Below are 25,952 nucleotides of genomic sequence, written 5' to 3'. Positions count from 1 at the left end.
TCAGTCCTCTCGGTTTATTTTGGCTCCGGCATTTTTCCTGCCTGCTTTACATATCCCCCTCCTTTCCCCCCCGATTATAACACACGTTTTGTGTTTTGTTTTTTTTTAAATTATTTTTTAACCATTTCTTTTCATATAATCTGAGCTCGGATATTAATCTGCTCTTTTTTCTTTCTTTTCCCCTCCTCCTCTCCGTTTTTTTCCGCTCCTCCATGCCGCTTCCCCCGCTGTCTTCACTGCATTTCTAGATGTATTTCGCGTCCCTGGCTTCCTCCAGTGAGCCCATGTCTGTGTGCATCCCGCCTCCCTGCGCTCTCAATAGATGGTGCAAGTCAAAATGTCCAAATCGCCCGTAGACCCACTGTCTGCTGTGGAAACTGGCTCTCAGTCGCACTACTTTCAGGTAAACCACCACCGCACCTTTTGTATTCCTTTTTATTCTCACATCTGACTGAGATCAGTGCCAATGGAGGAGCAAAGAGAAAAGAAAAGAGGGAGGTTAGCCACTGTCTTGCTACTTGTTGTTGAAATTGAGGCGCCGCGATTTGGCAGCGAGATACTTTTCTTTCTTTTCTCTTTTTTTTTTTTTTGGCACCTCCGCCTTCACTGATGCTGCAGGTTGATGCTTAATGGCGAAAAAGCCAGTGGGTGCGATCATTTAGCGGACTCACATATGGTCATTATGGCTCTCCTACACACACACAAATACACACTCACGCACACAGGATGCAATACGTTTGTTGCTTGATTCTGTTCGGGGTTTTGGGATTTGTTTTAGCTCATGTTTAATGCATTTCCTTGCACTAATGTATGTAGGGAAATCAGCAGACATCAGTAACTTGAATATGTGCAGAATTGTATCGACGTAAAGGATGCAGGTGGACTCTGACTCTGACTCTCACCTGTAGCCTGAAAGCACAGGGCCGCCAGCATGCTGCAACGTCCACGCTCTGTTATCGATGCACTGTGTGACAACAGGCCCGGAGGAAAAGAAATCGGTCTCTTGCTTTTCCACACAGGGAGCAGAATGTGCAGCTGCCTTCATGAAGTCCTATATGAGATGTTGGCAAAGCCACAGCTGATCACAGACTGGTGCACAGCAGCTCCTTTGCACCAGTCCCTTTACTAAATGTACGCTTTCATGTTGTCAGAACGACACAGAAAAGCCTTTAAAATCAGTGTGGTGCAAGTTTGTTTCCTGCTACCTCTCTTTATTTATTCCCTCACGTGTGTGTGTGTGTGTGTGTGTGTGTGTGTGTGTGTGTGTGTGTGTGTGTGTGTGTGTGTGTGTGTGTGTCTTTCATCACAGCTGCCCAGGAAGTTGCCTAAACGCAAGAGCCGCTTCAAACGCTCAGATGGCAGCACATCTTCTGACACAACATCCAGCTTCATCAAACGGCAGGTAAAAAAAAAAGAGGAAGAAAAGCTCCCAGAGGCATTTGTTGGCTTCCTTTTTTTCCTCTCTCTCTCTCTATTTATGCATGCAATGTCGGCTACACCGTGAGCTGCTTCATCACAGTCACAGCCCGATTAGCTCGCTGATTGTCAGTGGGAGGGAAGAACTGGCGCTTCTCTGGGAAATGTAGGCCATGTTGTGTTCTTAAGTCTGAATAAATCCTGTGATTTATCGACACAACAGGTGTCTCTGCGTTGTTCTGTTGGCATGCGGCACATCTGTGCGTCTCGGGTTCGATCTGTTGGTGGCGGATCCTTAGATCCCGAACATGTGCTCTGCATCTTCCTCCATGTCCATATCCAGCTGTTGTTGTTGTTGTTTTGACCAGCAGAGAGCAGCACAATGTGTGAGAGAAAAACAAATGGCAGTGAGTTACGAAATCCCACCACAGCCCAGTTTTCTTAATTAATGTTTCCAGGTCAAGTCTCTGATGGAGATGTGCGGTTATTTAAGACACGAACAGATTTCTGGGCCTGGCGGTGCCGCTGTCGGCCGCCGCGACTCGCACGCTCTCATCTCCATCAGCCGATTGGATCCAGACTCTTCGACTCGGCCTCCCCTCCACGTGTTTGTCCCTCAGGAGGTGTTTGGTTTGGTTTTGGGTGTTGTTGGTTGTAGTTTCCCGGAGAGTCCAGCAGAGGGGACGCCTGGATCCTGTGAGCTCGGCACCGCCAGATAGATCCCTATATGAGCACATGAAAGAGGGGAAGTCAGGAGTTGGGATGGATTCAAATATCTCTCCTCAGAAGGAGCCTGGTGGAGTTACAGGCAGAAGCTGCAAGACTCTTCATGTCCCTGCAGGTTTTTACACTATCTCAAGCATCAGTTTAGTCCTGATTCATTCATTTACAGCTGAAACAAGAAGATAGAATCGTTCACGACGGTGGGAACTCGAATTCCCTCGAATGTGAGGATTTGCAGACTGTTGTTTGACTTCAACTTTTAATAAGGGTTTTATTTCTTTTTGGAGGCTAAGAAATGTTTTGATTATGAGGAAAAGTAATCGGCAGATTAAAAGATAATGACAAGAATCGTTCATTTAAGTGTCTAATTCATCTTTTGTGTGGATTTAATCAATTAAATCCTGCACTAAAGATCAAAGCACGTTGTTGATCGGAAAGAAGTTGAGCTGTTTCTTCAATAAAATAAGGTATATAGCTGACGATCAACTTATTGATTGGTAAGTTATTAATAAGTCAGAAAATGTATAGTTTTGATAATCTATTATTACTCTTTTGGAGTGAGGGTGTAAGGTGGGGAAGCAAAAATAGTCCGATCCTCCCGCGTGGCTCGGTGGACAGAACGTAACGTCCTTTAACCACGAGGTCGTTGGTTTTGATCCCAGAGTCCTTCTGTCGGCATGTTGAACTGAACCCGCAGCAGCCCGCCGCTCCTGAATACTGAGGACGGGTCATTAAAGTACCTGCAGACGTACAGACAGTTGTAATAAAGTCTTTATAAAAAGGTAAGCTCAGTAAAAACGTCTTGGTCTGGTCTGAGCGTACGCTAGCTGATACAGTCATAGATACACTACAGGAGAGTCGCTGACACAGAGAAGGCTGCTGTAGTGCCAGTATTGACCTTTAATTGTCTATAAAACAACAGGAAATAGTGAAATACGTCTTTCACGAGTTCCCACGGCCGAATGTGAGATTTTCTTCTCGCTTGCTTTTTATTCTTTTTATAGACCAAACGGTTATTGACTGATTTAATTATGTGACTTAACTGCTATATACTTATATTTCATGGATACACTTTTCTATAAAGATCTCGAAATGCATTCAAAAAAGGTTAAGCAAGCCTGTTTCTTTCAACATTAAAATATGAAAGAGTTTGTTTAATGTTTTGTCTATTTCAACAGTTATTTCCAGGTTATTCAGTTGAATCATTGTTTAGTCTACACAATGGTGTGTAGTGGAAAACAGCCCAGAGCCCAAAGTGACATCCTTGAATTCCTCGTACTATGAAATGTTTTCTCATATATGATACAAACAGGCAGTAAAATCATCATATTTCATCCAAAAAAACCCTCCAAACTCTCCTTTTCTTTAAGTTGCAGCTCAAATTTAAAACACAGTTGAAAATAAAGTAGTTTAAACGCTTCATTAAAAAGTTCTTCATTAAATGAAAGTCGCCCATTAAAATCCCCTCGCACGGTTCGGAGGGCTCGAGGCGAGATATCCCTCAACAGAACGAGTCGCTGCAAACATTTTGACCACAAACAACAAAAAAAAAGCCTCACTTTCATTTCATGCACAGCAGCACCAGCGAGAGGGAATGTGCGGCGGGGGAACGGAGAGACGTTAGCGGGCACAGGAACGAGGGGGTAAAAAGGGCTGAGCAGACATCTTCTGCAGGCGCGGGAACATTAGTTATCCTGATCGGGGGGCTTAATGACAACCTCCAGATTCCACGAGAATATTGCACGTCTTAAATTATTCACGACGCTCATTTTGAAGGCCTCAGGCGCCGTGATGTGTGGGTTCATTGTTCACACCAGCACCTTTTAGTTTCTTTTCAATCATTACACCTTCTCGTTCCCTCTCTCTCCACCTGCGCCCTCCCCCTCAAAAAAAAAAGGTGCTATGATAAATTGGTCCATGCAGAAGGAGCAGTTTCCCCAAACGGAGCCGATAGTTCCTCGCCTGTGAGAGGGGTGGGGTGTCTATGGAGGAGCAGTGGAGTATGACTCATTCCTGCAGCAGGATACAATAAGCAGCACGCTGCCATAAGTGTGGATGTATATGTGTTGCATGTAGGACACGAGGGGGGTTTGAGGCCGTGGTGGAGGGAAGGGCGGGGGGGGGGGGAGAAATCTGCTGCAGCCGCGTGTGCAGTCTCGAGTTTCACGCCGAAATTGGACCTTCGATAACCGAGAGCCGGGGCGTGAATTTAGAGAGGCGGTTTGATGAAGTGACGCTTTTTGTTTGTGTGTGCGTGTGTGTGTGTGTGTGTGTGTGTGTGTGTGTGTTTCGATGGGATGAGGTGGGGTAAGAATAGGAGAGAAGGTGTTGCCCGTCCCTGGTCTGGGGACGGGACTCAGTGCAGTGTGTCTGCGTTTCCCAGCATGTAGCGTGTCAGAGCGAGGGAGGGACCGGCAGCATCAGCACCACACTGACTGAGTGAGTACAAATGACTCGACACAGTCGGCTCTTTCTTCTCCCCGCCTGAAACTCCATCTCTCCGTCTGCCTCCGTCTCCCTCCATCCCTCTCTTTCAGCAGCGTCTCCATTGTATCGTCGCCGCTCGTCTCTCTCTCTGTTTTCCTTTGTCTTCCTCTTCTTTTGTTTCTCGCCCCCCCCCCCCGCCCCCCTCCCCTCCGACCTCCCGCTTCACTTCTTCATCGCCGTCATCCCGCGCGCGCTCTTCCCCTCGGCTCCTCGCCGACTCCTCGTGATTGATCAATTTGAAACGCGGTGCGCCCGAACTCGACTGTGATATTGATGTAACCGCAGAGTGATTTATGGCGTTGTGTGTCAGAGAGCTCCGTGCATGTGTAACTTGCTGACGTTTGAATTACGACCGCACAGTAAATCGAAGACTTTTTGAAATTGGATATTTGGCTACTGGATTTCCAAATCACTGGAGCTGGCAGTTTTGTTGTTGTTGTTTTTTTTCCGTGTTTTTTTTTTTTTTTGTGTTTCATCCTTTTGAATAACATATTCTGCTCGTGTGCAGAATCTCCTTCCTGCAAATAAAACCAGAACAATTTAGATTTTAGCGTGAACATGAAAACCTTAAATATTTATTTTGACATAATTTCAAATAACAAACTTTGTTTGGTATTGTATATCCTTTTATTACAAATCATATACATTTCACATCACAACCAACCATTTTAAAGGCGTGCAGTAGATTTTTGGGTTGTTTTCAGGTTGTTTATTGTCCATCCAGACTGAAATATCTCAACAAACAAGTGATGGGTTGCAATGAAAGTTTACTTTGGTTTATGACCAAATATCTGCAATAACTAAATGTCTTTCTCATCCGCGTCAGCTCGTGCTAAACTAGAATATTGATCACTGTAAACATTATATCATGCTAGACATCTGCACGTTAGCATTGTCTTCCAGATGTTTAGCATGCTTAGCTTTGTCGCGACGCTCCAACAGAGTTGCTTGTCAGACGGTCGAACACCTTCAGTCAGTGTGGCAGCTTGTGTGTGTGTGTGTGTGTGTGTGTGTGTGTGTGTGTGTGTGTGTGTGTGTGTGTGTGTGTGATTCATCTGTGAGGCGGGTCGATGGCTCACCAGTATGATCGCAAGGCTCCATTAACTACGTATAATTACCAGTGAAACAAATCGAACGTCTTGTCTCGATGTGAGTGAAGGATTTGTTGAAAAAGCTTTTTGTTTTGTCATGGCCCCTCCTCTCTGACACTTGCTGTCTGTCTGGTGAGAGTGTGTGTTTGTTCAGATTTTGCGTTTTTCAGAATACGTTTGTGTTTTGTCTTTCTGGTCGTTCCCTTTCTCTATTTCTCTCTGCACACTTGGCAGTCTGAGATCAGCAAGTCATCAAATAATGACCGCCCCCCCCCCCCATCCTCTCCCCGCTTCTGCAACAACAACAGCCAGTCCCCTCTGGATCGTTGTTTCATACATGGATCACCTGCCAAACCCTCCAGCCAGCTCCCTGCTTCGGGTTTCTTTCCACCAAACCCAAATCTTCAGGCAGCCGACAGCTCCCCATCCCCGCCTGCATCTGTCAGTAGACGACTTGTTTTCCCCCTCGCCTGCTTGTCTGGTGTCGGCGTTTTGAGTTTGGCTTTTCACCGCGACAGGCCTCTGTGAATCCAGCAGACTGGGATACAGCCCGGCAGGCTGAAGGCAGCCGGCACAGACCACCTGGATGCAAGAGGAGGGCTTCCTCTGCCAGCTCGCGCCGGCCCCGCAGGACCTCGTGCACGGCCTGCGCGAGCTTCCCGAGGGTTGTGTCCAGCTCAACCCGGCTGCGAGCTTCAATCCTCCCCCTCTGGCATGTGTCTCTCCACCGCCGCAACGGTATGATTGAAATCCAGGATTAAAGTCAATCTTTTCTAACTCAAACGATTAAGGATTCATTAGTGTAATCTCTGCAAACTCCACCTCTGGGGGGCGAGGGATGGCGACGCTCCCCATGAACCACCGAGGCGAGAGGCTTTCTGCCTCCAAACTTCACTGTTTTGGTACGCTTTTCACCACAACAGCCAGTTGTTCTGGACGAGTACTTCCTGCTCACGTGGAGTTGGCAACTGACTGGTGAACAGCGTGGAGCATTCAGCAGCTGAAGAGCCAGATGTTTCCCTTCAAGAGCTGATGAAGAGAGCATATTAGAGTGAGTTTTTGACACCTTAATCCACCTTGCAGGGTCACAGGATCTGCCCGAGGTTACCTGCTCAAGGTGCTCGCTCACGGGGGAATGAGTGTGTCTTAACCTGCTCGATACGAAAAGTTTCAGATGGAGATGACTTGACATGATTTGACGCTTTATAAATGAATTGAAAGGCCCCGTTGTGTTTACGCGCGTTGTGCTGCCCCCGAGTGACCCCAAAATCAATTAACGCAGCTTTAACAACATCAATAACAGATTTATGTTTTGGCTAGTGATCTTCCAGGAGCCAAAAGACCCATCAATCAACTTGCGAATGGTCTATTCTAATCTTAAATTTGCATTTTCAATCGTGGCTTTACTTTGCGATCGATAATTGTTACTTCATTAAAGTCATCTTGTCATCGCGGCGAACACGTTAATTAACCTACATTTTAAAAACACATCTCCCTGCGTGTCTTTCCCCCCACAAAAGAAAGAAAATGAGAGCGTAAACCGCCGAGCCGGCGGAGGAAGGTATCAGTAAGATCGTGATGAAATTACTGTCTTAATCTCCCGCTGCTGTGTCCCTGGACTGAAGGATTAATTGGCCCTCCCGAGGACTCGCCGAGCGGCGTGACACACACTTCCTCCCCGCTGGCGTCGAGGCCATCAGTGTTGCAGTGTGTGAGTGAGGAATAATCACAGAAACAGAAGAGGAGGGAACGGTTAAATTTAGCCCCCAGACGGGTTCGACGACGGCAGCGAAGAAAAACAAGACGTCCTCAGACCAAGACGAGTAAAAGAAGCGCTCGCGTCGTTACGCTCTGCATTGCAGCTCGGCGTCTCCTGCTCCAAACACTCGGTTTCCTCTTCAGATGCATCGAAACATCAGTGGGGGGTTTTTTTTGTAGGATTTTGACCGGCAGCCAGAGGTCCAAACATTAAAAACTGCACAGCAATCACAGCCCGGGCCGCTCTAACATCATTAAAGCCATCTCTGACATAACGCCTATTCCCTCGCGCCCACCACCGTGTTCATCCCCCTTTCATGTCCGCGTGTTTGAGCCCGTGCCCGGCGTGGAGACGGGGCAGCCGTCACGGTGAGAAAAGACATCTCGATTCATGTCTTTAGCGGCCGCCGGCGCCGTCCGCCTGATCAGCCAGGTATGCAGCTCTCTCTGCCTCTGACTCCGTTTGTCTCCCTGCTCCTCTTCCTCCCCCTCTCCCGCTGTGTTTCCTCTCCTCTTTTCTCCTGTCTGCGATGAGGACAGATACCGAGGTCTCGCTCCACTCCTTCATAGCATTTTATTACGTTCTAATCTCATCTCCCCCTCGAGATAGCCCGGCTTTATCTTGTCATATAAATCGTTTATACACTCTCGTTCGTCTCTCCAGCCATCCTTCAGTCACTCTTCGTCCTCGTAAACATCCTTCTCTTTTCAGTATGTCTTGTCAACCCCCCCCCCCCTTTCTCTCTCTTTCTCTGTCTGTCTGTCTGTCTTTATATCTATCTTGCTCTTCCTCCTCACCCTCCTCTCTCCTCTCTCTCGGTGCTGCTCTGGTGTGGTGCAGTGTTGCCTTGCAGAGCTTGTGAGTGCTGGAAATCAGATCCAGTTATCTAACATAGACATGGAGACACACACACACACACACACACACACACACACACACACACGCACACAATAAACGAGGAGAGGTGTTCGCTTGCGGGTTTCTCCGCGGCTTGATAGTGGTGAAATCTATTTGGGGCTAAAGGTGGTGGTTGTTCTTCATGTCTGGACACTTTTTTTATTTTTTTTATTTTGGAGCCTGAATTTCCTTCTGTTGCTGCGGTTAATTGGTCCTCCAGAGGATTTGTTTGTGGATGTCGGCAAGACGGATGACCAGAACCAAGTCTCTGCACGGAGGAGGGAAAGCAGAGTGAAATCTGTGTCATGTGTTCTTCTGCTTCTTTATCTTGCTTCATTTGTAAGAGGACGCTTGATCGTATCAATGTTTATTCATATAGTTATGGATCTTGAGAGATTTATCCTTTCTTGTATTCTTTTATATGTTTTGTTTGCCTTCTGTGTTGGATTTCTTTGGCTGCCAGCAGTTCTCTTTACTGACATATTCAGGACTCAGTTCCTTCAAAGAAGCCAAATAAATACCAGATATCTGAGCGCTCACACACAAAGTACCCAAACTGCAACGACAGCAATTCATATTCTTCTCTTTAGATGTTTTTCCTCTTTGGAAAGCAGGCATTCATGGTTACTGTTTCTTGTTTTCTTAATTAATTGATTATTTGTTTTGGATGTAACATCGGAAAATCGCGAAATTGTTGTTTTGAAATGTACTTTTTTTTCTCCTGTCGGTGCAAAACACAGAGATATTCAGGCAAATGCAATCAAAACATGATTTTAGAAAAGATGCATTATTATTATTGTGACATTATATATATTATTAAATAACTACAGGTTATGACGCAGATATTTAAGTAAATAATCACAGGACACATCACAGGTTTATAAATAAAAGCTGCCGCACATTTTCACACATTTTTGACTTTGTGTGAACGTCTCTTTGTGTCGTTTTCAGCGCAGTTTGCGAGCCGTCCCCGGGACGCGTCCTCCCACCTCTTACAATGAGAAATGATAGCCGGCGTGTATTTTGCTAATGAGGAAATGTCCTTGGAGAGTGAACATAGGCCACAGAGGATGCACATGTGCTGCTGCACTGAGGAGGATGAGGGAATGGATCGGGGCCAGGCGGGAGAGGAGAGGAAGCCGTTGCCTTCTCTGTGCTATATTTGGTCTTCCAGAGGACGGCTGGTGTGGGAGCACAACACATTGTGTTGGAGAGGCATGAATGTGTTCATGAATACAGACGCGTATTTGCATGCACACCTGCACTCAAAGACCGCAGAGCAGGAACACAGATGAAAGCGTCAGAAACAGAAGGTCTATGTCGCCTCGTAGCAATGTGCCTCGGCAGTGTTGGCGCGATCAGATGGTCTTTATGGAAGCACATTATTACTGACAAATAAAACGTAAACCTGCGTCTCTGTCCTGACAGGGGTCGGCTGATTCGTACACCAGTAGACCGTCGGATTCAGACCTGTCAGCGGAGGAGGACCGCGAGGCGTATCGGCGTGAAGCCGAGCGCCAGGCGCAGCTGCAGCTGGACCGAGCTAAGGTGCTTCAGATGGAGATTCACACCACGGCATACTGTCGTTAAGTTAACGTCCGGGGCCACATGTGGGCCCCTGTGGGCCCTTACTGCTCCAGAGGAACCTTCATATAGGACATATAGGACATAGGACTGGGAGTTATGGACAAAATCTACTATCTTGATATCGGCCTTTCGTATCTCTATAACGATATATTTATCATGATAAAGGTCATTCTTTACTCAAGAATAATACATACATCACAATACCAATATATATAGGTTATTACATATCACAAATATGATATTTGTATCATGATAAATGACATTTGATATCCCGAAAACAATATAAAGGAGGATCCAATTACATTTGTGTGGTAGATTTGCCCAAGTTCAAGTCCTAAACGTTTTACTTTGAGTCCTAAACAAGTCATCATGGATTTTAGGAACAGCAGCAACAACAGGTTCACTTTACTGTTGGCCACCGTTACCTTAGCACGCTCACCTCAACTTAATGGTCCCGTTAGCACGCTCACTCATTAGAAAACCTTCTTCACACGCTCACCCATTAGAAAACCTTCTTCACACGCTCACCTCAACCGAAATAAGATGGCTCACCCGTTTGCGTCTTTGGGTCGAGGCAAAAGTCACCAGATGAATGAGTTCAAACTACTTAAACATTTGTAGTGCAGTTTCCATCGCTGACACGTGTTCTTCTCATCGTTTCTCCAGTCCAAACCTGTAGCGTTTGCCGTGAAGACGAATGTGAGCTACTGCGGCGCTCTGGACGAGGACTGTCCTGTCCAAGGAGCTGCCGTCAATTTTGATGCCAAAGACTTCCTGCACATCAAAGAAGTGAGTGATTGATTGAGATGAAACCCCCTGTGTGACATTAAAACAACATTCACACGTGTTGCACGGCTCTGTTGTCGCACCTGAACTCCACAGAAGTACAACAATGACTGGTGGATCGGCCGGCTCGTGAAAGAGGGAGCGGACATCACCTTCATCCCCAGCCCTCTGCGCCTGGAGGCCATGAGGCTCAAGCAGGAGCAGAAGCAGAGGTCCGTTAATAATAGCGCCGGAAAACGTCTCGCAGGACTCGTTCACCGCGGTAAAAGTTTGGTAACGTAGTGTGTTGCTGTTGCAGGAAAACTGGGGGCAACTCCTCCAGTTTAGGGGACATGGTGACCGGGAGCTGGAGGACCACGCCGCCATCTGCAGGTGAATGTAAGTACTGCAGCCCCGTTCGTTTGTGCTGGAGCAAAAACACTAGTTTTCCCTCTGTTGTGTGCCGTCCGCCTCTTTTCTTTCATTGATTGTTATTTTCTTGTTTTCACAAGCCAAACAGAAGCAGAAACAGGTAGGTTGTGCCACTTTATGATGACACAGCATGTGCTCATAATGCATAATCCGTATTGTCCACACTGGTTATCAGTATTTTTTTATTTACTGGCCGTGAAAATGTGTTGAATTGAATCTATTTTATGTGATATATATAAATATATATAGAGATATATAGATATAGATATAACCCAGGTTATATAATTAAATTGAGCTTTTTCCAACAACCTCCATCCTGTCTTACCCCCGCTCTCTCTGCTCTTCGTCCCCCTCGTCGTCCACTATTTCTGGCAGGAACACGTCCCTCCCTACGATGTGGTGCCCTCCATGAGGCCGGTGGTCCTCGTGGGACCGTCGCTGAAGGGCTATGAGGTCAGCCTCTCCTCCGCTCATCCTCCAACACACACAGAATCAATGCCTCGCACTCTTCACCGTTAAAACTGTTTGTTTTTTAAAATCAGAATCAACGAACTTGAAATAAGACATTTCACTCATGAAACCGGCTCAATACATTTTCTATGAATCAGCACATTAAGTTATTATTTGATTTATTGTCCTCTTAGGGCCAAGAAGCAAAACCAAAACAGTTGTTCTTGATGTTGAGTTTTAGATGTTGCATGTACAGAACATTTTGGGAGAAAATGCAATACTTCATATTCACATACATCTGTTTCATTACATGTATTTCTTATTTTACACTGATGTTGCCTAAAAGTTATATTGAACCTCAAGAGATTAAAACTAAAAAAGTATGTCCAGGAAAAAAATGTAACTAATTAAAAAAATATAACAAAATGATAAAGGAAATGATGACACATGTATGCTCACTTGTTTAACTATTGTTTTACTCGTGAATTTACTCACTATCCACTTTTTTTCAATAACTACTTTAGTACTTTTTTATTAACAAAAACAACACTTTTACTGCCCACCTCTGTGTACATGAACTGTTTATGTCTCTTTCTAGATCTTGTGTTTTGGTATTCTGACATTAAGTCAAAGCAAACGATCATGTTTTCTGGATGTTTGTGTTCTGACAAAAAGTCTGTTTCTCATCTTTCCCCCCAAGGTAACGGATATGATGCAGAAAGCTCTTTTTGACTTCCTGAAACACAGATTCGAGGGAAGGTTCGTAAAGCGGAGACATGACGAAGTCCGGCTGTTTAATGAATCTGATTTAAAAAGACTCACAACATTTTTTCTCTCTCTCTATGTATATTTTCTGCGGCAGAATCTCAATCACGCGTGTAACTGCTGACCTGTCTTTAGCCAAGAGATCGGTCCTCAACAAAAGACCCATAATGGAGAGATCCAACACTCGCTCCAGCCTAGGTGACTAATGGCAGCGTGAAAGCTTTATGGCGTGAGGAAGCGATGCGTTCAAACTAAAAATCTAATGTGTCTGTCTGTCCAGCGGAGGTTCAGAGTGAGATCGAGAGGATATTTGAACTCGCCAAAACCCTGCAGCTGGTGATTCTGGACGCGGACACCATCAACCATCCCGCACAGCTCGCCAAAACCTCCCTCGCGCCCATCATCGTCTACGTGAAAGTGTCCTCACCGAAGGTGCGGTCGGTCGCCTCGCTCGTAGATTGAGGCCGTCTCGTCATCGTCCCCCTTGAAACCTGACTCTGTGTCTCTCCTCTCAGGTGCTCCAGAGGCTGGTCAAGTCCAGGGGGAAGTCTCAGAGCAAGCACCTGAATGTGCAGATGATGGCTGCCGATAAACTCTCTCAGTGCCCGCCTGTGAGTCGCTGGTTTACTTTCTAGCTCTATTATATTCGGTTGTTCCAAATAAACCGGGATTAGTCACATTCTCCAGGAGTGTGCAGCGCCTACCACAAACATTTGGGGTCTATTTTTTATGGATGTTGGTCGCTTGCGTCGCCACTTTGGTCCAGACTGAAACATCTGAAAAGGTTTTAAATGCCCTGAAGGTTAAGTTTTACAGAGCTGTTCATGGTGCCCAGAGGATGCAGCTTTCTGATCCTCTGGCGTTGTGTGTAGCGACAGATTTTGCGGTAACTCAACAACTATTTGATGGATTACCACGAGTTTCGGCACATACATTGTCAGTGTCTGCCAAATGCGACACTGCGGACCGGTAGCAACAGTTCAGGGTTTGATAGCTAAAAGGAAAGCACATGAGCTCACTGGCATGGGGAGGAAAGTCCAGACAGAAGCAGTATTGAGCAGGAAGGGGGCTAAGGAAAATGAGCGGGAAGGAAACTACAGACGCAGGTCCAAGGAACAGCGAACAGGCTCGAAATAAATGATGTGAAGCCAAAAAGCAACACTGCTGATCTGACAGGGAAAGAGTGCAAACGGGACGGGTTTAAATGCTTCAGGGCTGACGAGGGAAAGAGGAAACAGGTGAGTAAGCGGGTGTGGAGGGTCAGCTGACTGTGTCTGGAGGGAAACTCCACTTTGGATCATATCATATCATCAAAGCGTGTGGTGTTGCATGCGAGCACACATTCAATTGGGACATGTTTCCTCCTCTTAACATGGCACTTTGAACTTTGACCCTCTTGCTTACATACATCCACTGTGCAAAGAATGGCCGGAAAAGCATTCCAGCTTTTTGTGTGCGATCGGATGTTTTCATACATCCTGTTCTTTTTTTGGCTTACTGCATTGAGCATACATTGGGACAAAGTACTTCTGGCTGCATGGCGCAAAATCACAGAACACAAGGACGATTGATTGGTGTCACTGAGGCAATTATGGAAACGATTTTTAATAAAAGACCTCCAACAAATGGGTTCTATTTAAAAAATGTCCTATTGTATGTTGCAAGCCGTCCATTTGAGCGTGACGGAAAAAAAAGTGAAAGAGCACCTTAGTGATCACCATTCCTTCTTATGCTTTTGTCGTCTGCTGTAACCCTCAAATTCAATTCAATGTATTTGGATATCCACATTTAACAAGTCACAAATTTGCCTCTGAGGGCTTTAAGATACAGCGCGCAACATCCTCTTTTCTTGGCCTGCTCCCTCAAAAGAAACAAACAGGAAAAAAAGCAGGAACTCTCTTAGCAACAGATGAGGGATCCCTCTCCCAAGAAAGCGCCGACACCGCAGCTCCAGTTCCTCCAGTCAGTTCATTTAAACATCTTGGAGGGAAGGGGTTTCCCCGCAGGGCTGATGAGGGAGGAAGGGAAAGTCATGTCGTGGACAGAATGACAATGAGGAAAGTGGGAATGTGGCTGCAGAGGCAGAAAGTGAGTCACATTCATGAATTCACTGTAATAACTCTGATTGCCGACGTGTTATCGCTCGTCCATATCAGGTCCAACATTGTAACTTGTCCTCTACTTGACTTTACTTTAGTTTATGACCAAAAAAAACAACTGGAAAAGCTGCAGACACTCCCATCAGCCTCAGCTGTGTGTGCAGTGCTGATTATATTACACCTGGTGAACATTAACATGTTAGCAGCATCACCGTGAGGGTGTGAGCGCGGCGATGTTAGCTTTTAGCTCACAGTACGCTCAGAGTCTTGATCTAATGTAATGTAAGCTTTCTAATGTAAGCTTGCTAACGTAAGCTTGCTAACGTAAGCTTGCCAACGTAAGGTTTCTAACGTAAGCTTTCTAACGTAAGCTTGCTAACGTAAGGTTTCCAACGTAAGCGCTAACGTAAGCGCTAACGTAAGCGCTAACGTAAGCTTGCTAACGTAAGCTTGCTAACGTAAGCTTGCTAACGTAAGCATGCCAGCGTAAACTTGCTCACGTAAGCGCACCAACGTAAGCTTTCTAACGTAAGCGCTAACGTAAGCGAGGTGTTCGCACTTTGAGCTCTCTTCGTTGTTATCATGAACACAATAATAATGACTAACTAGAAAATTTCGCAAGAAATTTTGAAAGTGTGGCTACTACTGCCGTAAGACGTCGCAATATATAGCTTTTGTTTCTGACGCCCGTCTCTCCTCCAAAGCACTTGAGTTGGTTTGTGTGTTAAACTGATTGGCTGATATGAAGCACCTGTGTGCTGCCGTCGTCATGGTGACCAAGTGAGCGCCAGCAGACTGATTAGAGGCAGACTGGACTGTGGACTTAAGGAAATAAACTACTGAACGTCCTGAACACACGCAAACGTATATGAAATATCATATGACCTTATTAATGATCACAGTGTTGACAACTACACAATATAAAACACACGTAAACGTCTTTGTGTGTGTATGTATGTGTGTCTGTGTATGTGTGTCTGTGTGTGTGAGACAAACAGACAGAGAGACAGAAGTCATCTGTGTTGTGTGTGCGTGTGTAAGTGTCTGTGTGTCTGTTAAACTGCCCTAACGAGAACACCTGTGGGTCGCTAGAGCAAAGGTTGCCATGGTGATGACTTCAAAGGGACTTCCTTACGCTGAGCTTAATAGACCTAAATACTGTGGAACTCCTTTCAAACTATTTAAAAAAAATGGTACTTTAAAAGCCACTATTGCTTCGATATCGCATATTGAGCGTTAGGAAGACCTGATGAACAGATACTGTGACTGGCGAGTCTGTACGATAAAACATGTGTCTGTACGGGCGATTTACAAATCAGGTACGAGCTTCAGGGGAGACGTGGCTTTGGAGGGAAATTTAACATGGCGGCGGATGGCAGAGCGAGGTGGACTTGCTCTCACATTCAGTCCGATTTCAAGACGTCTGAGTCTGTTGGATTCCTATCGACCGCAGTTTATGACAGAAGACAAGATTTCCAACGTTTCTATCCAACAATGGTGTATGAAGAGTGAACATTGTGCGAGTAAAGACAAAATACGTTTTATTTTTTTAGCAGTTTCTGTCGCTTCTTCTCACTCTGTTAATTGGTGCGCCACCCTCTACGAACATTTCGTGAAATTTTTTTGACAGTTTTTGACGTTTTTTGCATTTTTCGGGAAAACGGCCGGGCGAATCTCTTAGAAAAGTCATACCTCACGATTCCCGCGCAAACCGCACGTTTCAATGTATTTTTTACGCATGTGCTGGCAACGCTCTGGGAGGAGTAGTGGTTTGACTATAAGAAGAATAATAATAACTAGAAAATTTCGCAAGAAATTTTGAAAGTGTGGCTACTACTGCCGTAAGACGTCGCAATATATAGCTTTTGTTTCTGACGCCCGTCTCTCCTCCAAAGCACTTGAGTTGGTTTGTGTGTTAAACTGATTGGCTGATATGAAGCACCTGTGTGCTGCCGTCGTCATGGTGACCAAGTGAGCGCCAGCAGACTGATTAGAGGCAGACTGGACTGTGGACTTAAGGAAATAAACTACTGAACGTCCTGAACACACACAAACGTATATGAAATATCATATGACCTTATTAATGATCACAGTGTAGACAACTACACAATATAAAACACACGTAAACGTCTTTGTGTGTGTCTGTGTGTGTGTGTGTGTATGTGTCTGTTTGTGTGTGTGTGTTTGTGTGTCTGTGTGTGTGTGTGTGTGTGTTTGTTTGTTTGTGTGTGTGTCTGTGTGTGTGTCTGTGAGACAAACAGACAGAGAGACAGAAGTCATCTGTGTTGTGTGTGCGTGTGTAAGTGTCTGCCTGTCTGTTAAACTGCCCTAACGAGAACACCTGTGGGTCGTTAGATCAAAGGTTGCCATGGTGATGACTTCAAAGGGACTTCCTTACGCTGAGCTTAACAGACCTAAATACTGTGGAACTCCTTTCAAACTATTTTAAAAAATGGTACTTTAAAAGCCACTATTGCTTCGAACATAGTGAAATATTGTTGAATAAAGCTTAAAAAAGCTGAATATATTTGAAAACAACAAAACAGCTGAATATATATGGAAATAGTGGAATATATATATGAACAGATAGAGAAAGGGAGGGAGGGAGACAGAGAGAGAAGTCCTGTGTGTGTGTGCGTGTGTAAGTGTCTGTGTGTCTGTTAAACTGCCCTCATGTCAGAGGTTGCCATGGTGATGAATTCAAATATCGGCAGTTACAATTACTAACTGCCGATGATTACATGGAGTCAATGCTGGGAAACACCTATCCAAAAATCACCCAAAAAACATACTTAAAAAGCCCCGATTGCTTAGATATCGCATATGAAGCGTTAGGAAGACTTGATGAACAGATACTGTGACTGGTGAGTCTGTACGATAAAACATGTGTCTGTACGGGCGATTTACAAATCAGGTACGAGCTTCAGGGGAGACGTGGTTTTGGAGGGAGATTTAACATGGCGGCGGATGGCAGAGCGAGGTGGACTTTCTCTCACATTCAGTCCGATTTCAAGACGTCTGAGTCCGTTGGATTCCTATCGACCGCAGTTTATGACAGAAGACAAGATTTCCAACGTTTCTATCCAACAATGGTGTATGAAGAGTGAACATTGTGGGAGTAATGACAAAATACGTTTTATTTTTTTAACAGTTTCTGTCGCTTCTTCTCACTCTGTTAATTGGTGCGCCACCCTCTACGAACATTTCGTGAATTTTTTTTAATGTTTTTTGCATTTTTCGGGAAAACGGCCGGGCGAATCTCTTAGAAAAGTCATACCTCACGATTCCCGCGCAAACCGCACGTTTCGACGTATTTTTTACGCATGTGCTGGCAACGCTCTGGGAGGAGTAGTGGTTTGACTATAAGAAGAATAATAACTAGAAAGAGCATTTCCTGCTGAAAATGCGTTGGAATGCAAAAAGCTGAAGCTTATAGCTGAAATATTTGAAAGAAATAGCTGAATATAGCTGAACATAGTGGAATATAGCTTAAATTAGCTAAATATAGCTAAATATATTTGAAAACTAGAAAGAGCATTTCCTGCTGAAAATGCGTTGGAATGCAAAAAGCTGAAGCTTATAGCTGAAATATTTGAAAGAAATAGCTGAATATAGCTGAACATAGTGGAATATAGCTTAAATTAGCTAAATATAGCTAAATATATTTGAAAATGAAAGAATAGCTGAATATATGTAAAAATAGCTGAATATATTAATATAGCTGAAAATAGCGGAATAGATGAATATATAAATAAATAGCAAATCATTATTGAAAATATAGAAAAGGCAAAATACCTGCTAAAATTTTACAGTTCAAAGTCATTTAATTGAACTGTTGAAAATTCTTGTCGTTTAAATGTATAATTGGAAAAGTTGAAAGGAAAACTGCATCATCTAAATCAGGGGTGTCAAACATACGACCCGGCCCGCCACAGTGTCCAGTCCAACAGAAGAAAAAAAAAAGTTTTTTTGAAAAATTAAAATCTGTCATAGGTGGGGTTTGAACCACTGACCCTTTGCTCCTAAGGCGGAGTTGCTAACCACTGATCTACAGGTGCAGTTGGTGAGAGACCTGATATCACTGAGTGTCTACAAAACCATCCGTCAAACCTCAACGTGAACGTCAGTGACGCTGTTAATCCTGACGTTTATAACCAAAGTGACCTGCACACACGCGCGCGCACACACACACGAACGTGCACGCGACCATAATAACACGTTCACGCGCGAGCACGGCCGTTCATGTGCGCGACCCGTTCGCGTGTGCGGCCGCTTACGTGCCTGCTGCCTGTAGATGCACAGACCAAAGGGCTGCTGCTGGGGACGGACCGGCTCTCCCATTCAGTCGGACCTCAACACGTCTTATCTGTTGGATTCCTATCGACCGCAGTTTACGGCAGAAGACAAGATTTCCAACGTTTTGAGCTATAAATTATGTCCAAAGAGTATACGGTTTGGAGTAGAGAGCAAGTTTAAAATATGTGTATCGCCAAGTGCCCTCGCTCTGGAGTCTGACGTCACCGCTGTGAGCTGCCCAACACACAATAATGAGAAAGGCAGAAAAGGTGCGGAAAAACTATAAAACGAAAACGCCGACAGTTAAAACAATATAGGATATATCAAAAAAGATGAGTAATACAATAACAGCTAAACGTTTTGTCAACATTTTAAAGGTGGAATGGTGTCTCTAGTTGAAAGTATGACAGAGCCTTTACCTTTTGAAGTTGAAGAGTTGAAAGCGGATTTGAAGATGTTCTTCATTGGAAACCATTCATTTTTTTTAAATAAAAAGCTGAATAATTTTAAAATTTGAGAAAATATGAAAAATGTAAAAGCGTAGATTAATAGCTGAAGGTTTTGTCAACATGTGGAATTTTAAATATTGTCTAAAGCTCAACGTATGAAGAAACTGTAAACGTTTGAAGTTGAAGATGATTTGAAGATTTCCTCATTGGGTCCCATTATAAAAAAAATCATAAAAAGCTTAATAATTCAAAGATTTGAAAAGTCAGAAATATGAAAGGTCTCAGCCATCGTGTCCTTAGGTAACTGAATATTTTAATAATTGAACTTTTTTCTGTAGCTGAAAATATGAAAGAGTTGAAGAGGTCCAAAATACGGATGGAAGAAATAGAATAATAATAATAATAATAATAAGTTTAATAAAGATTTGAAGAACAATAGTTGGAATGCTTGCAGCATTCCAACTAATAATAATAATAATAAGCCCGCAGGAGAACATGAAGTGTGCTTCCAGCATGGGGTCTATGACCCCATGCGGCTGAAGCCACACTTAATAAGCCCGCAGGAGAACATGAAGTGTGCTTGCAGCATGGGGTCTATGACCCCATGCGGCTGAAGCCACACTTAAATATTTGTTGTACATCTGCTCGACAGACATAAATTACATTTGGTGGATTTTTCCTGATTGATTTGACCTAGCTCGGTGGTTCACAAATGGGGGAACGTGAAGGTACTCCACGGGGTACGTGAGATTATATTTATATATAATCTCACATACTACTTTATACTACTTTCACGGCTCTTAATAAAGTGCACTATTTGCCAGCCGTTCACTTTTCGGTGATAGTTAATGATTTGGACTTTTGTCAAGCTGCTTTCCATGCCTCGTTTTCTTTTTTTTCTGTCATTTGCAGGATATGTTTGATGTCATTCTGGATGAGAACCAGCTGGAAGATGCTTGCGAGCATTTGGCTGAATACCTTGAGATCTACTGGCGTGCCACTCACCTCCCGGGCAACACCCCTCTGAACCCCTTGCTGGAGCCGAGCGTGATGACCCCTTTGTCCGCCATCTCCAGCCTGCAGGTGAGTCCGTCTCTACCTGTTCAGAGAACACGGGTTCAGTACTGATTTCATGACTCTGTAAGCAGGAATCCTGTTGTTGAACATGTTGTGTGTTGTCACTGTCTTTACCGGCTCTTCCCATCTCAGATTCTCACTCCTTTTTGTTTTTATTGTCTCCAGTTGTCTTGTCTGTCCTCTCACTCATCCATGCTTAACATTTTTGCAGTTTTCTGAAACACAGGAATTAATTGAATGACCGCTTACAAAAATGGGGTGAGTAGTAGGGTTTACGATCCATATATATACATATATATATATATATATATATATATATATATATATATATATATATATATATATATATATATATATATAATACTCTATATATTTATATTTGCACTCTCAACCCCAACAATTCCCTCCTACACACCTGAACACAGAGACAGTGAATGAACAGCATCGTATTCATTCAGATCTCCACACAGAAGAGATGACCTGTTTCTTTTCTTCATTGCATCCTGCCTCCTTCCCTTCAGAGCGTCCTGCCTCCTTCCCTTCAGAGCATCCTGCCTCCTTCCCTTTAGAGCAGCGGCCCTCAACCTTTTTTATGTCACGGACCGGCCTTCACGATGTGGGCGATAAATATGACGTGATAAATATGACCTAATAAAATGATATGACCGGCATGAAGACAATTAAATAACTCACCATTACGCCGAATTAGTTACTGCGTAACTTAAACCTTTAGTCCAGTCTACTCTGTAACTTAAACCCGCTTCTCAAAGACAGGATGCTGAAATAGAAGCAGGTTTCAGAGCTTTTTTATTAATCTCAGGATATTCTGCCTTGGTTTTAATCTAGAACACCGGCAGAGTTGAAACAGACTTTTAAGTTTCATTTGTGGTTTAACATGGTAACCTCTTGACATTAGTCAAGAGGTTACGTCTGGGGTTACGCACAGATGAATGTATTCTGTCATTTTTCAAAATAAAACTTTCCGACCATTTTTTTTTTTCGGGGGGGCTTTTTTTTTCTCCATTAATTCTTTCTGTGCGGTCCAGTACCAGGAGAGCCTCAGACCGGCATCGGGCCGTGGGCCGGTGGTTGGGGACCGCTGCTTTAGTTGATGGTCTCAGCTGAATCACTGCTCCTCAGGCTTTCTGGGAGGAAATTCACAAAGCAGCTTCAATTTACCACCATGACTGAGAACGTTGTGTAATATATCAAAAGTTTGTTCTCTATTTTCAATCGGCTGGATTGTTTTTCCCAGCGTGCTTTGTGAATGCTGACTCCGCCCACAGCATAGAGCCATCTTGAACGATAAAATTAAAAGGCACATGATCAATACTTAAATAAACTAAACTGCACAACAATAAACTGAGACCATGACATCAGCGCTGTCACATTTTGTGTCCTGTAATTATCTCATGAGCATCCATTCAACCGTTTCACTGCATTTCTTTTGTTTTAATGTGTCCACGCAGACCAAACACTGTAAACTAAAAAGGACTTTGAAGAGACTTTACCAACACTGCAAACACTGCTGCGTAGCGACTATCACCACCACACCCTATATATTGTATGTATAAATTTCAGATTATTACTGCTGCTCTGGGAAGTCATGATTTCCCAGGTCGACGTTTTCGAAACATTCTTAAAAAAAACTTTTTAAGAGAAAAGTTAATTAGTTGTCTCTTGTAACTTCGACCACTAGAAATCGCGACCGCACTCATAATTAGCTTAATATTAACTACCTCTGCTGACATGGATCAAATGCTTTTCAGCTGTACGTCGTATATAAATATATGACACGTACGGAGGAGTAGTACGGCATTTAGAGAGAAAAATTAGAGCAGCATTTTCCACTTCCTCTCATTTATTTGTTTTTATGTGTTGCATTAATTCATGTGCACATAGGTGCTGTATTATTATCAAAAAATCTATAAAACCTAAATACAAGGCGACCAGCACATTGGAATCATAGTTCCCTTTCATTTCATGAATTATTCAAATCAGCTGTGTCCTTTTTTTAAAAAAAACTTATAGCTGAGTGCTGATTATCAGATCTAATTCATAGCTGAAAAATTCTGCTAATTGGCATCAAAAGTGCTATTTTGTTGCAGTGTTTCTATTCTCACAGCTATGTACAGTGTGTGTGCGTGTGTGTGTGTGTGTGTGTGTGTGTGTGTGTGTGTGTGTGTGTGTATATATATATATATATATATATATATATATATATATATATATATATATCTTTTCATCTGAAAATAGTGACATGTCCATATCTAGGTCAAAACAGTTACTGGTCGCTGTGATGGTTCCTCCCGGTCGTGTTGGGAAGAGATTTCTTCCAAAAGCGACTCCAATGGAATCCTGAACTGGACGATTAAATATTTGTGTGAATATTCCTCCGCTGCAGCTCAGCAAAGAAGCACAGTTTGTGATTTTACTTTGTCAAATGTGCAGAAGCCTTTCATTGGCATTAAGTTGGATGTGTTCTCATCCAGCGCCGACGAGAGGAACAATTGTAGCAACCAATAACTTGTTCAATGTGCGTTCAGGCACATCAGTGTTGTTTTCAGATGGATTTCCTTCAAAGTCCTTCTTGATGTAGTGTTTGCATTATTTTGTCCACCCTTTGTGTGTTTGCTGTCTCTAAAAAGCTGTCTGTTATCAAAAAATGTGAAGCTGCTCTTTTTTTTTTAAAATCTACATATTACTTTTTTACCCTCTTTATTTATTTTCCTCCCTCTCTGTCGACTCGAACCCTCCAGAACCAGAACCAGAACCAGCCGCAGCCTCGCGAGGCGGCGGTGGCCGTGCAGGGTGAGGAAGAGGAGGCGGGCGAGGAGGCCCACTCCCCCCTGGAGCAGGACAGCCTCATGCCGTCCGACGAGGCCAGCGACTCCCTGTCCCGCGGCCGGAGGGGGAGCCCGTGTCGCCGGGGGGTCGAGGAGGAAGGGGAGGAGGAGGAGGAGGAAGAAGAGGAGGAGGAGGAGGAGGAAGAGGAGGACGACGAGTATGCCTCCCCGTGCCACGCTCGCACATACAGGGACATGTACCCTCCTCAGCGCGGGCGCGCCGGCAGCGCCCACAGCGCCAACGGGCACGAGTCACAGGACAGGCTGCTGCAGCGCGAAGCCCAGCAAGGTCACAACCAGAGGAACAACCGCCAGCGCAGCCGGCCCTGGCCCCGAGACACCTACTGAGGGGCGGGGGCGCCCGCTGAGGAGCGAGCGAGCCCAGAGGGCCCTCCTCCGGCCTCCAGATCTACACCGAGATCCCCACTCCCCCAACACACACACGCGCACACACACACACACACACACACCGACTGTCGCACGTTCCAAAACAAAGGATTTAGAGATGAAAAGCCCCCACCCTCCTTAAAAATCTGCTCCAAAATCAGAAACAGACGTCCAGTTTATTGAGTTCACCACTTCAGGCGTATTACAGGATTTACACTCCCAGTTTTGGTTCATTTATCGGGGGAGCCGCCCTCCTGTTCACATTAAAGTCAACAGGGCTGCTCTCCTCCACAAAGGTTTCAGGCTGTAAACTCAAACTCCAGCTGCTCGGCCCGAAGGTTCCTCCACTGTAGGATGTCTCATATACTGGCCTTAAACTTCCTAAGACTTTTTAAACTATCTTTACTATTGCATGTGTGGGTATAATTATTTTAAGGCTATTTGCACATTAACGTCAGAACAGGAACCGAATGACCTTTTTAGCGGATCAAGTCAACGTGGGAATGTCTCCTGTTTGAGTCCGTTTACCAGGGGAATAGTAACGCATCGGGTTACTATGTAAATACTGAAAGGGCGTCTGGGCTCTTTGTTTCATGGCTACTATATTTGTTTGGTTTTGTTCGTATGGACTTCTTTGCTGTTTCAGAGAAATGTTGCCACCCATGTCAGTTTTTACTCTGACGGTGACTTGACACACACACACACACACACACACATGCACACACAGAGCTTATCACAACGTCAGTAAGCGGTATGAAGCTGCAGCACAGCTCACGTCGTGCGTCCTGGGCATCACTCGTCTTCGCTGTTGCACAATCACTCTCAGAAGAAGAAGAAGAAGAAGAGAGAGGAAACGGGCACAGAGAATGTAAACACAACTAAGAAAAAGGGAACGTTTATCTTTTTAAAGGGCGAATTATTCGCCAAACTTGCTCGTTTACATCGAACCGTTCACATATTATTGAAGCACACGCTGCACACACGCCGCAGCTCCTCTTCAGATCTTCAGAGAATGTACGCTTGCATGCCTTTTTGCACCTCCAGCACCACCCGTGGGTGTCTCCAAAAAAAAAACAAAAAAAAACGAAGATAAAAAAAAGAGAAACCCCAACCGATCGCCCTGTAATTCGATTGTAGCACGTTATTGATTGTAGCATCCACCGTTTCTATCTCACTCCCTCTCCTGCGTCCTTTTTTTTGCCAAAACATCGCATTATGTCCCCCTGCAGTTTGATTAGTTTTTATTACGTATTCTTTGCTTCAACAAAGCAGATCCTCAGGTGTGAGTCCTGCACACTCATCGCGCTCCTGGAGGACTCGTAGCAGCCGTGCCGTGACGTCATTCTGTTCCTGCAGCCGTCATAAATCGGCCCGCGAGCCCGATGATGGGGAGTTTTTTTTCTCTCGTGATGCTGACGAGCAGCGACCCGCTTCACAAAACTAAAAAAAGAGAGGGAGGAGGCGGGGGGGCGGTGAGGGGGGGGGGGGGGGGTCGTCGATACTTTAGGAATCACTGGTTTACTGCTTCCATGTCTCACAGGTATCTCTATCTAGTGTTCTGTATATTTTGAAGACAAAAAAAAAGAAGAAAAAAAAAATCAGCATGATTGAGAAGAAAAAAAAATAATCTATGCAAGTGTTGCATGAAATGGGATTGTTTCTTTTTACAGTTAAGTATTTCAGTAACGCATTGACTCTGATTCTCCTCGTTGTCTTGTAGTGATAGTCTTGTCTTTGGGGCTACTCACTCCTCACACCACTAACAACACTACGACTTAAAAATAATAAATCAGAAAGCATCACTTTATTTATCCACAGACATTTATACCGGGGACTTTTCTTTCTTTCCTCTCCACAGTATTGGACCCTCGGTGACGCACTCACTTAAAAACTGTCCCAGATCGGGCCTGATTTTATTTTTGCCTTCTTCAATTTGTGGTAAAGAATTTAATGATTATTATTAATAAATCCCTGCATGCTTTAGTTCAACCAATTAGCTATATATTTTGGCAGAGTATGTTTTTCAAAGCGGACCAATTTAGCAACTGATTAAGAAAAAAAAAAAGCAGTTGAGGTTTTTTTAATTCATGAAGCACAATTTTTACAAAGGGTTATAATTTGAATTTCCTCTGTCGTTATTCTGTATGCAATACGAAGCCGAACATTGAAAAACTTTAAAACGCCTTAGACCATCTGGACTTTCCTCTTTTTTGTGTGAGTAGATAACAAAAGAAAAAGAAAAAAAAATTGCACTACATTTTTTTGGGGATGGTTGCTTTGTGATGCAATAACTGCACTAAATATAACCGTGTATCCACCAGACTACCACAGCGTGCTAGCGTGGCCCAACACGCCTCTTCCCTCTATTTATCAAAAGAGACAGCAAATGTGTAAAAAGTGAGACATTTCCTGCCTGATGCTGTATA

The 25,952-nt window shown here is 44.2% G+C and overlaps 1 protein-coding gene across 2 annotated transcripts; it reads left to right on the top strand.

The window, feature by feature from the left end:
• On the top strand, nucleotides 1-24,978 carry cacnb3a (calcium channel, voltage-dependent, beta 3a). Of its 2 annotated transcripts, XM_068597101.1 has the most exons (15): nucleotides 1-403; nucleotides 1,310-1,402; nucleotides 9,802-9,921; nucleotides 10,627-10,749; nucleotides 10,843-10,958; nucleotides 11,045-11,124; nucleotides 11,238-11,257; nucleotides 11,533-11,610; nucleotides 12,308-12,366; nucleotides 12,470-12,570; nucleotides 12,653-12,804; nucleotides 12,888-12,983; nucleotides 20,129-20,299; nucleotides 20,505-20,551; nucleotides 23,053-23,113. In XM_068597101.1, the coding sequence occupies exons 1-14, from the start codon at nucleotides 323-325 to the stop codon at nucleotides 20,532-20,534; spliced, it is 1,320 nt and encodes a 439-aa protein (XP_068453202.1). In that variant the 5' UTR covers nucleotides 1-322; the 3' UTR covers nucleotides 20,535-20,551; nucleotides 23,053-23,113. The 2 variants fall into 2 exon arrangements, with proteins under 2 accessions (XP_068453202.1, XP_068453201.1); XM_068597100.1 differs by lacking the exon at nucleotides 20,505-20,551 and having other exon boundaries at nucleotides 23,053-24,978.
• The last annotated feature ends 974 nt before the right edge of the window (nucleotides 24,979-25,952 follow it).

Source organism: Clinocottus analis, unplaced genomic scaffold (assembly GCF_023055335.1).
Source record: "Clinocottus analis isolate CAN_PGR_092001 unplaced genomic scaffold, fCliAna1.0.p SCAF_4, whole genome shotgun sequence".
NCBI lineage: Eukaryota > Metazoa > Chordata > Actinopteri > Perciformes > Cottidae > Clinocottus > Clinocottus analis.
This window is presented reverse-complemented; position numbering and strand designations above follow the sequence as displayed.

Coding starts and splice junctions, on each gene's coding strand:
- cacnb3a (XM_068597100.1), top strand. CDS start 323: ATGGTGCAAGTCAAAATGTCCAAATCGCCCGTAGACCCACTGTCTGCT. Junction 11,125..11,237: donor GCCGCCATCTGCAGGTGAAT/GTAAGTACTGCA, acceptor TGTTTTCACAAG/CCAAACAGAAGCAGAAACAG. Junction 11,611..12,307: donor CGTCGCTGAAGGGCTATGAG/GTCAGCCTCTCC, acceptor TTTCCCCCCAAG/GTAACGGATATGATGCAGAA.